Source organism: Paramormyrops kingsleyae, chromosome 15, assembly GCF_048594095.1.
Source record: "Paramormyrops kingsleyae isolate MSU_618 chromosome 15, PKINGS_0.4, whole genome shotgun sequence".
NCBI lineage: Eukaryota > Metazoa > Chordata > Actinopteri > Osteoglossiformes > Mormyridae > Paramormyrops > Paramormyrops kingsleyae.
This window is the reverse complement of record NC_132811.1, coordinates 451450-463162: the sequence shown is the minus strand read 5'-3', so window position 1 is coordinate 463162 and position 11713 is coordinate 451450. Positions and strand designations below refer to the sequence as shown.

The 11713-nt window shown below is 38.9% G+C and overlaps 1 protein-coding gene and 1 long non-coding RNA gene across 2 annotated transcripts; one reads left to right on the top strand and one right to left on the bottom strand.

Annotated features, from left to right (window-relative positions):
* Window positions 1–2: 2 nt before the first annotated feature.
* LOC140578457 (uncharacterized) lies at window positions 3–8445 on the top strand. Its single transcript, XR_011982633.1, has 3 exons — window positions 3–380; window positions 1546–1638; window positions 8160–8445. It is a non-coding gene; the product is annotated as an uncharacterized lncRNA (long non-coding RNA).
* Window positions 1803–3634, bottom strand: jund (JunD proto-oncogene, AP-1 transcription factor subunit). Its single transcript, XM_023843725.2, has one exon. It carries the CDS (start codon window positions 3197–3199, stop codon window positions 2375–2377), a length of 825 nt encoding a protein of 274 aa, XP_023699493.1. The 5' UTR covers window positions 3200–3634; the 3' UTR covers window positions 1803–2374.
* Window positions 8446–11713: the final 3268 nt, after the last annotated feature.

The following is an 11713-nucleotide window of genomic DNA, read 5'->3' as shown; positions in this document are numbered from 1 at the left end:
ACATGACTGGCAGTCACGGGACAGCCCTCGCGCCGGGCCCGGCCGCTGGAGCTAACGATGCTAAAGATAGCTGTGTGGTGCTGCGCTCCAGAGTGTTTCCGCTCAAACCTATTTAATCAGCAGACTGACGCTCACCCCCGACTCCCCCGGCGTGCTGTCCACCCCACACCTTTATTTTTAGGTCTTACCTCTAATATGGGGAGCCATCTGCCGGCTAGCGAGCTGTTCAGTGGGGCCCTCCTTCGTGTCAATGTCCTGTCAAAGGATGCAAGCTGCGCAGATTAGCCTTGTCATTGGAGGATTCCTTATCCTACAGTGTTTAACAAGAAAAGATACCATATTTCTGTTTTTAAATGAATCAGTCTACTTCTCCGAATGAGGTAGGCCTATGTGCAACGTAATGATGTACGTGTTTGACTAACAGAATCCCCTCTAACTGAACGTAAACACTACTAGCAAATCTGCCACTCAGAAAAAGTCTCTTAATCAAAGTTCACTACAAAAGTCGCTTTAACAAGTGCAAACAAAACTTGTGTATTTCTTGCCAGAATTGCCGCGGACCAAAATACTCTAGTTGTTTTTTTTTTAAATAGTACTGTAAAGTAATCAGCTAGTCCGAATTAGAGTTTCTCAGGAGAGGACGCAGGGGCGGACTAGCATCAAAAAGCGGCCAGACTGTAAATGAACCTACAGGAATGTTAATGTTGGTATAATGTATAACTGTAATGTATACATTTCCGTGTTATAAATGGCATTACCATTTAAAAAAACTTTCTGAATAGAGAGCACGGAATGGACTGTTAAATACACCGATTCAAACACAAATATGAGCAAATTAAATATAGAAAAGAAGTTTGGAATATCATCATATTTAAATGTCACATAGGGAGATCGATGTAATTTTTCTGTGTGGATTGCCATACAAAAGCATGCTTGCCAAAAATGATTATTTTCTTCCTGCAAAGAGCAGCAAAATTAAAAGCAATAAATGCTAATGATTATAATGACCTAGATTTTTAAATATGGTCGGATGTAGCAGATAACATTTCTTTTATTTTTGTCTAATAATACCAGATGTCCACACTATACTCATTTTCACCTACGTTCAGAAATTCTACAGTTGTATGTAATGTTACCACTAGAGGGTGCGTTACAAAAATAATTGTGTGGGGCTGGGGGAGGGAGGGTTGATCGCTAGACAAGTAATTTTCACGTAAAACAATTAAACAAAAAACTCCTGTTGTCATTAATACTAGATAGAGAAAAAAATAAACAACTACACATCTATTACCAGATCCAATAAACCAAACAAAGCTTTTAATGGCGATAATAAAGTATCATTCTACCGCCGAGTGTGGTTTGTATTTGTACACGTTTTCTTTAAATATTAACAAATGTAAAGACTGTTGATTCATTATAGAACGTGAATTGTTTAAATGTGAAATCAGGAATCCATGCAGTTAAGTAACCTAGATACCCCACACTTTTGCTATACACTGTGTAAACCTAGAAATCTGTTACTAATTAAAAATGTTCTTCCAAAAGATGTGACGATCCACCCTACAATACAGCTCAGACTGAAAGCTTGATGAGACAACACGTGTTGAAAACAATAACTTTTTTCCACATGTTGGGTGGGTAAGTGTTTGTCTTGCTTTCTAAACTGAAGAGCTATAGTCTGTTTTCAATTTCTTTGTGTCAGCTTTAAGAATGACGCTCCTCCCAGGCAGACATGAACAAGAAAAAAAGTGGAATTATTTGAATGCAATAATAATGCGTTTATAAAAACAAGCGTTGTTAGATTTCAATGTTTCATTTTTTTTTTTTATTTGATAACACTTAAAAGACAAATAATCCACATAGCAATGCATATTTGGAATGTGAAAGGAAAAAGCATCCAGTGCAACAAAAAAAGAAGTTAAAACGAGAAAATGTAAGTTTCACATCTGAAGTAAAAAATTAAAACGTTAAAAATAAGACATTGCAGGTCAGTTTGTGTAAAATGTCATCTGTTCGTAAGTGCTTGTAAACATTTAAGGTATAATAAACATTAACATGCACTCAATGGTACTGCCGTTTACTAGCATTCATCGAGTTTGTCACCGACATGCATTTTCTGTTAGATGAGTTTTCTGTACAAGTTTATGTCAAAAAAGCACAAAAGGGCTCAAACTGACTGCTCCTTTTGTTAAATTAACAAACCGGATAGGGTTAAGCATAAAATAAAATTTGTAAACATCTTTTTTACAAGTAACCCTAATGTAAGTATAGTGTCCTTATTTGTAATATAGAGGCTATATGGACCATCGGGGAGTCGATTAAGACTCAGTATAAGTCCCAGAGCTTATTCGGACCGAAAAACGACTGTTTTATTTTAGTACGCTTGAACTTGATGTGGGAGCAACTGACACCCGCTGTTCACATGGTTCATGACCTTCTGCTTGAGCTGAGCTACTTGCTCCCTTAGCAAACTCGCAGTGGATGCCAAATCGGTGTTCTGCGTCTTCAGTGTCTTTACTTTATCTTCCAGTCTAGATATCCTCTCTAGTTTCCTCTTTCGGCACTTGGAGGCAGCTATCCTGTTCCGTAGTTTTTTCCTTTCCGCCTTAATGCGCTCCTGTGTGTCCATGTCAATGGGCGACAGAGGTGGGCTTTCGCCGAAGCTCTGCACGTCGGGCACGGTCTGCGGCTCGTCTTTCAGGGACTGCAGCCGCGTGTGCGTTTGCTGCTGAGCTCCTCCCAGATGGTGCGATGGGGGAGGAGGAGGGAAGGGAACAGTGTCCGTGGAGTAATTTACTGTGGTCCCCAAAGGTCCGTTGCCGTAGCTGTTCAAGTTCGTGTACACCGGCAGGTCTGCATGCATGGTCACAACCGGCGCACTGCTGCTCAAATCCAGGCTGCTTGTTTGCGCGCATGTGCCCCCATTTAGCTGGTTCTGCTTGTGAAGATCTTCGAGAGCCTTCACGAAGCCCTCAGCGAACTCTTGCTCATCGCTTACTGACTTGTGATAGAGGAACTGAGAAGTCGGTGTGGTAGTGACCATGCCATTAGACTGGATGATTAGCCTCTCTAGTTCAGGAGACGCCAGTTTCAAGAGCCCGACGTCCGGGGAGTTGAGAATCCCATCAGCGTCTCTGAGGTGCGGCTTCAGATTAGAGCTTGGGTCGCTCAGGTTTAAACTCATATCCTTCTTCATCATGGTGTCGTTGGAATAGTCGAATGTGCTCCTCTGGTTGTACTTTTCACATAATCATAATGAAAGGGCGTTTCCATCACTTCCCATCACATTCGTAAGGAAAAACGGAACATTATGCTTCAATAGATGGCACCGATGACACTAGTCAACAAAAAACAGCTTCGTAAAAAAGCTTCGTTTACATGAACCAAGATACTCAGCAGCTTCGATGTGATCTCTGATTTCCCTTAACTTTATTAACTCCAGATGTCTCACAACACTCCAGTTCCGTGACTAATTTAACTTGTTCACGCACGTTGGTTTTGTAATCAAAATACGGATACTGTCCACATTCTAAAAATCACAACTAGATCCAAACTCTGCGCAATACATATTCCCCTCCACCGCCCTGAGTAGGAGCAGCTATTATGAACAGGTTTTCACATTCGCTTCCTTTTCTATCGTCCTAAATTCCATTATGTCATTTCAGAGAGCTCAGATTGGATAGAAATGACGTTTTCTTCCTGTTTTATTTGAATAAGGGGCAGCGCTTAGTTCCTGTTGCTACGGAGACGGTTAGTAAACTGCAAATAGCGCGGTGCATTGTGGTTTGATGTCATAGCAAACTCGGGGTCAGCGGGGAGGGCCGCTAGCGAGCTGTGGATGGGTCACGTGGTGCAGCATGCTTTCATATCGGCGTGCCTGACGTCAGTCTTATTTATAGGAGCGCGAAAGGGAGTGCCCTCCATGTTATATTCATGGCTCCGTGTTGACGCAGTTTGAGCGGTGTAGACAACCGCGCAAGTAAAGGGAAGTGTTTTCACTCTTGTGCCATTTCTCGCGCTTAAATTCGTGGTTAATCAGTAGCATTAAAAGACGATTAGATAAAAACAAATAGATCCCATTTCTGGGATACGCCGATAGTCTAATCCAATAATTGTTTCACTGGCACAGTAATAATGGTAACTGGCTTCACCCCGGCTTTTGTTTCATGAAAAACTTCATGAACGGTAGTGTTTTTATTTTGCTCATAACAAACGTGTTTTGCGCAGTGATTATATAGTTAAAGGTTTATATGGGCTTTTTACAAACAAGGGGTCACCTTATAACAACATAAGAACTTAAAATGCTCACAAAACCTAGCAGGTTCATTGAAAGTAATGACATTGAAAATATCTGCAAGAAAAAATATAATTTTTATATTTTAAAATTTTATATATATATATAATATAATTTTAAGAAAAAATATAATTTTTTCTGCATTTTTCCAGTTTGGATGTATAGTGGCTATAAATCAAACGAATACTGACAAATGTAGTTATGTACTGTATACGCAAAGCTAATTATATCAGGATATCAATAAGTAGTTATTAAATAAGTTCGCCTGACCTCGAGGGGGGGATGAACGTCCCTTCTTTCATCCCCCAATGAACAGACCTGTATTTAAATTATTGAGTCATGTCAAACTCTCCTACACCATTGACTCTGGTTACCATGACCCAAATCGGATAAATATCAATTTAAAATGGAATGAACACATTATTGTAATAGCTGGTGTTTCATACAGATGATCAATTTGCTAAATAAAACAGAATCTCTGGTTGTATTGATGCTTGTTAAATATGGCCCAGGTTCCTTAACGTTTTAACAAATTACATATTTTCTTCAATCATGAAGCAGTTTGCCTATTGTACAGATGATACAGTATTTTTTCTTAGACTAGTAAATGTCTAATTCTGCAGTAGTTCAATAACAGCTTTGTGAAACAAATATCTTAAATAGTTCTGAGGTTTTGTTCATAGCTGTAAAACACATGATGTAGTTACTGTACTTCTGAGCTTTGTGATGGCTTTGTGGCTTTCCAGATATAACACTTATTTAACAATCTAAAAATGAACCATATTCGGTGTAACTCACTGTGTATGTTGAGATTTTTAACCATATGCTTTTGTGCCTGAAACACCTCATGGCTTATTATTCTGTTCAATGCTATAGCTTATTAAGATGAAAAATGAAAAAAAACCATCATGTAACCATGGGTGCAGAGCTCAACAAACATGAAATAACAGCAGCAGGGAAACTGGGATTAAAAAATAAATTATTGGCATGAAGCAACTGAGGAAACCGAAGCTACACATTAAATTGAATGTTTCTTGTGGAGTGAGCGAGTATCTACAAACATTTGGGCTGAAAGTAAGATGAACCTCTTATTTTTTAAGACATACATAGTGATGGTGTGGATGGACAGAATGCCAGTCCATCGCCAAAGGCAAATCATGCCTTAGAACTTGCCGTAACTGCCTCTCAGGTTGTGGAAAGAAAACTAAGTACCCAGAAGAAACCCACAGACACACTGGAGAAAAAAGCAAAATGTGTCCGGAGAGAGCTGGACCTCGAAAACTCTGGACTATGAACAAAATCACTCCACCCTGGAGCACTTCCTATATAAATGAATGAGGCAGAAAATCCAATATAAAAACTTGAAGCCTGTAAATATATGGCAAATATATAAACCAAACACATAACTTATTCATATAGAGGGGGTATAAATACAGAGTGAGTATTTCTGTATTAACTGATTGTAGAGAATAAGTGATGTAGTTGTGTACATTAAAGTAATAGTGTACAGGCCCTCAGATGTTTTGCAAAACAAATGCCCTGTTTTCATTCACCAGGAAGACTGTACATTTTAATGCAACAGAATGAGCCATTAAAAAAAATCCTTCACTTTTGTAATACAAAAAAGTGAATATCTTCTGCTCCATGACATTAAGAAATGATTTTGTTCAGGGTTTAATACGTAACGTCAAGTTTTGAACCACTTCTCTGTTTTTCTTCTAAATTATTTACAGCTTCTGGTTTCTAAGTGTGCATTGCATTTTCATTTCTAACCACAAACACTCAACTGGATTCCAGTCCTCAGATTGGAGACAGCCCGTTAAGATCGAGTGTCGATTTTATGTTCAGCCACTTCTTGGCGGATTTTCATGAATGTTTATGATTACGGTCTTGCCCAGAATATGTGAAACACCTCTAAGCAGCTAAACAAAGGTGCTTAGCTCTGAAATCCAAGATCACCAAAAGGCCCAAGACACCCACCCACATATTTCAGTGTAAACATGAGGTTAGCATCAGTTTAGTGCTTCTGATGCCAAACCAATCATTGCTATTTACGTCCAGAAGGTCCTATCAGACCATAGCATGGTTCCTGATGTAAAGCTAACAAATCCCACCTAGACGGGCCACCTTCTTTCAGCTCTCCATGAAGGCTGCATTAAGGCCACACTCAAAGGCGCTTATAAAAAATCAACATAGCAGTTTGTTTTGGAGATCACAGACTGGTGACCTTGGATTCATTCATTCCAAAGGCACAGGAGGTTAACTTGTCAGACTATCAGACACGGTATTGCTTTTAGTATATCAGATCAAAGTTCTGTCCCATACAGTATGTGCGGTAAGCAGTGAAATGCTGGTCTGCCTGCTTGTAAGATTGTGACACCGTTCTAATCACTCTTTTTTCTCTTTTTTTAAACTCATTAATGTTCTCTTTCTTGGCATCCTGCATGACAGTTCCTCCCTGAGCCTACAGAGTAACCTCGCACTTCCCATTTTTTGTGTTCATCTCCATCTAAGGGGAAGATAAAGGCTCACTGGACAGTGAAGCCCCCCGATCATGTGGTTTGCTTTGACCTACAGAACTATAAGAAGGTGTGGTCCTAGATGAAAACTGCGAAGCTTCCAGAAATCAATCGACTCTCCAATAGTTTATCTAATAACCCATTAGCGCAAGTGCACCTTTTTAAATTGTCTTAGGTTACGGGGTTAAGCTCAATGCACGAAGGGTTAAAGGATACGACTGTGGTCCTTGCAGCTCAACTTCTAATCGACAAGGTGTTTGCTATGGTTTAATACTGAGTTCTGTCAAGTTGTGAAATTGATTTCAATGTCTAAAAAAGTTGCTAACTAACAAAATTGAATATAACGGGGGTTCAGCTCATGATAAGGGAGGTCGTGTCAAAAATTTCCATTAATATTTAATTCACAAAGATTTTCTCACCTACAGGAAAACCTATGTTTCGTAGCTTTCTCTATAATTGCACAAAAACTGAATAGTGACTGGACAGTTTCGCTAAAGCCCTCATCGTACCTACTCTTAATAAGGCTTCATTAGTGGTTTATTGTATCAGACAATTAAAACTATATACAGTTTTGATTTCTTTAAGCAAGTAAACCAGGTATTTTATAATAAAATGAACAATCCAACATGATATTTGCAAAACGCCGAGCCACTTTTCACCATGACTTTTATTCCAAAGATTAATTTGGGTTGACGCCATTGCAAAATGAAATTGCGTCATCGACAGAACCTATCTAAGGTTATTTAAAGCTGATTTATTCAGTTGGTAGTGCTATAAAGTTTACCTCCTTGAGACTGAAAGGCTTGGCTAAATGCTTTATATTTCGGCTACACCATGGCGGTGATATTTGGCAAAATTATGTAAAGACCACCAATTTAGAGAGATCCTAATCTGTGTCTTTAGGTTAAGCTACATGAACAATAGCAATAAAAAGTTAAATCATTATTGCTTTACTGTTTTGGTACTTTTTTCTCCATTAAAATGGCCAATATTCGCAGTAATATGTCGCCAGTTTTTTACGCTTATTAAGTAAACACGATCAACTCCGTTTATCCCCAGTTGCAATTAATTTGCATCTTGTTTGCACTTCAGACTGGAAGCAAATCATTTTGTCCGCTTTGTTACGATCCCTTAATTAACTTTGCCCACGCTTAACTAGTTAAGGAGGCAACGATGCCCATATAACCCTTCGCTGCCTGTTTGACCAACTAACGAAAGCAGTATTTCCGTGGGACTGCATAAGTAATTTTTATACGGCTGGAATCTTAATGTTGAATAAAAAAATAAATAAAAGCGCTTTTTCAGTACTTCCTAACGCCCGGGCTCCTTTCCGTGGTTCTCCTTAGCTGGACATTTCTGCTCGTTCAAGACTGCGGTTCAGATCGATGTTCCCATGCATGGCAACGACACCGGAGGCTCCGTCCAAATTTGGCATGCGACTGCGGGGTGGGCCGTGTGTGGGAGCCGCGGTTGTGCGTCATGGGCAGGCTGATCCCGGGAGCTGCGGCGGGGGCAGACCGCGTCGGCAATGATGTCAAGACGGCGAAGGTAGGTCCCTCCCTCGGCTTTCAGTGGGGGCATACGGATCCATTTACTTTGACTATGCTTTGACTCTGACACCGAAATAAATAATAATAATAATAATATGAATAATTTATTATTATTATTATTATTATTATTATTATTATTATTATTATTATTAATGACAGGCTTTCCATAGAAGGGTACAGAGTGAATGCATGCGGGAGCAGGTATATGTACAGCTGCGTTAGAAAGATCCTTAGAAATTAAATGCTAAACTGAATTATTAAATATGCTTCGTTCCTCAGATAATTATATACCTGAGGCATATGATTTATCTCACAATGTACCCGATGGAAAAAAAATAGCTTTAATAGTGCGATTTCAGTAACATGGTGAGCAGTATTGGTTTGTAGACTCAGAAAAATAAATTTAGAAATCAATCAAACTACAATTCAGGCAAATACGCCGGTTTAATTTAACAGCTTATGGGAGCAACACCGGACTGGGCATACAAATTTATATAATTAAGCCACGGATAAAACTGAAAAAAGCGAGGCTTAAATTTGTCCATTTGTGTGGGTGAGTGGGAGTTGGTAATTATCACTGTGCGTCAAAGATCTCATTTTGAAGAATTGGGGATACAGATTTTTTGAAGGGAAGGGTGGCATATGAAGATATAGAAATCAATGAAACCAAATAGGATGGGTGCATGTTCTCTTTTTTTTGTGTGTTCACCTTCAGAAATTCATAACATTTCACTTTTTGCTCATGCTCCTTTCATGAATGACTTTGTTGGGGATTAGAAGTGATTTTAAGCTCAGAAAGCCATTTATAATCTGTTTTTACTATGTTTTTACTACTATACATAATTACTGTGTGAAAATAACGTGGGACACTGTTCACAATCAGATATGTTCGCTGAGACATCTGTGGCACATCTAGTATAAACCAGTAGCGGAGTATAGTTTGAAAGACAGCAAAGCATTTTCATTGCTAAATGTAGACAAGGAGGGTAAGTTTATACTGCAAATCAGAGGTTAATTAACTTAAGGAAACTGTAATATGAGATCATACACTGCGATTGTAGCATCCAACAAAACTGGAAGGTAAAAACGGTCATATGTTAACACCCAGCACAAATGACAGGGGCATATTAAAACTGCTGTTTTACATGCAGTATGTACCCTGTCCCTTTTACTCTGAAACACCAGAAACTTTACAGATTTACAGTAATACAGCTATGAAATTATTTCTAGTGAGATTAGTGCTTCTTTGATAAGGCTTTAATTTATAAAGTTGTAGTTACCATTTAACTGGAATACTCAAGTAACAAGTTTCAGTGACCTCAGAATTCATGAATCATGAATTTCCTGAGGTGCAAAAGCGCAAAATCCCCAGCTAAGGAAAGCAAATGTCCTCATGGGTCACATGAGCAGTGTATCATTTCTGTGTAGACAGACATACATATTTTGTTCATTCCTGGGGTGTTAAGGTATAACAGTTGCAGTGTCAACAATTACCAACAAGATGTAAGTGAAGTGCAAGATGTAAATACCTGGCAATGCCACAGTGTTACAGAATACAGACTAAATTCATATGGAGGGTATGCCCACCAAGTCAAGATGTGTTTGTACATTATGATTCCTAGCCTATCAGGTAGCTCTTTCACTAATTAACAATGAACAGTATATAAATAAAAATATATTGCCTAGAAGATGACGTATAAATTGGTGATGTTGTACTAACGGAGGTATTATTATTGGTGTGTATATACTTCCTGTTGCTCATCTGCTGATGTAATCTGATTGACAATGAGGGCGGCACACTTCTCATAGAGGACAGTAAAGCAGCAACACCATGATTCAAGTCGATATGAAGGTGAAACCGACCTCAGAAGTCTGCTTTTAAATCGTGACAAAAAAGACAGAGCCAAGAGTTTGTAATAGAATTGTGATATGAAAAATTCAAACATGAGAGGTCTCTGGCGTGATAAGCTACCATGAGAGGTCTCTGGGATGATAAGCAACCATGAGAGGTCTCTGGGATGATGAGCAACCATGAGAGATCTCCATTGTGATAAGTGACCATGAGAGGTCTGCATTGTGATGGTCATGCAAGATGAAGCGATGAGTTATTCTAATGCATTTTTATGACAAACATATTTATATATAATATATACTCACCAATTTGCATGACTGGTTTTATTTTAACCTTTAATGATTAATCACTGCAAATGAGTTTTGTTTATTCACCCATTTTTAATAAGTGCTTATTCAGTTAGGGCCACAGGGATACAGATCTCAGCAGACAAAGTGTACATGGAAGGTTTCACACTAAACACTACACACATTCATTCAGTCACCGGATCACCTGACCTACAAGAGACGTGCAAAGAAACTCATACAAACTGTCCATCCCAGGAGCTGGGGACGCTAGTCGAAGCTCAGTGCTGCTTGGTGTGCCTGTTTTACACCCTCCGTATGAACCCACACACTCAAAATGTTATATTACTGTTAATTCCATTAATCAACATATTTCTGGTTTAAGCTAGTGTTATTTTACACAGTCTGGGATCTTAAGAAAGAGTGGCACTTAAAAAGACAATAAAAAGATGGGAATACAGAAAGCAAAAGAGAGACGGCCATCGTGAATGATGCTGAAAGATGTCTGTTGCCATGCCAACCCTCAAGAAGCCCTTTGAAAAGGCGCAGTATCTTGTATAGGTCACTCGAAGTCAGAGGCGTCGTCTTCGATTTCATTCGCTGCTTCCTGCTCTTCTGGTTCCCGCATTCTGGGATTTGCTTTTATTAAAGTAGATGAAAGTGTCTATTTCACAGAGAATCTATCTCAAGGTTCAATTAGATTTCTTTTCTGGCCTCATAATAGTGCTGATTTTCCTTACCACTAGAGAGAAAATTACTGTAAAATTTGGCTTTTTTGGTTTTTTATGAAACAACAGTATTTAAAGTAAGAAAATATTGCAAGTCAACAATTTTAAATGCATATACTTGCATGAATGTAAGATACATATATCTATATATGTGTCTTGTAGCAAACTACCATTTGCAGCGTTAAACATCACTGTGTGAATTTTGTAGTATTGATGTATCATATCTGTACTATGAAAAACATAGTAGGCGGTTTTATTTTCCACTGAAACCTGTATTTTCTCAAAAAAGACATCAATAGCTGAATTTCAGAATTTTGACGTTAATATGCTAATAATCACCACATGGAACTTCAGGCAGCCTCTGCCTGGTTCTCAGGAGCCATGACGCAGTTTCAGGGATGCAGTGAGTTTCCAGGCCGCGTCAGAAGGGGAATCCCTGACACCACTGCACCCAAGTGCCCGCAGATCATTCACATTCAGCCGCTT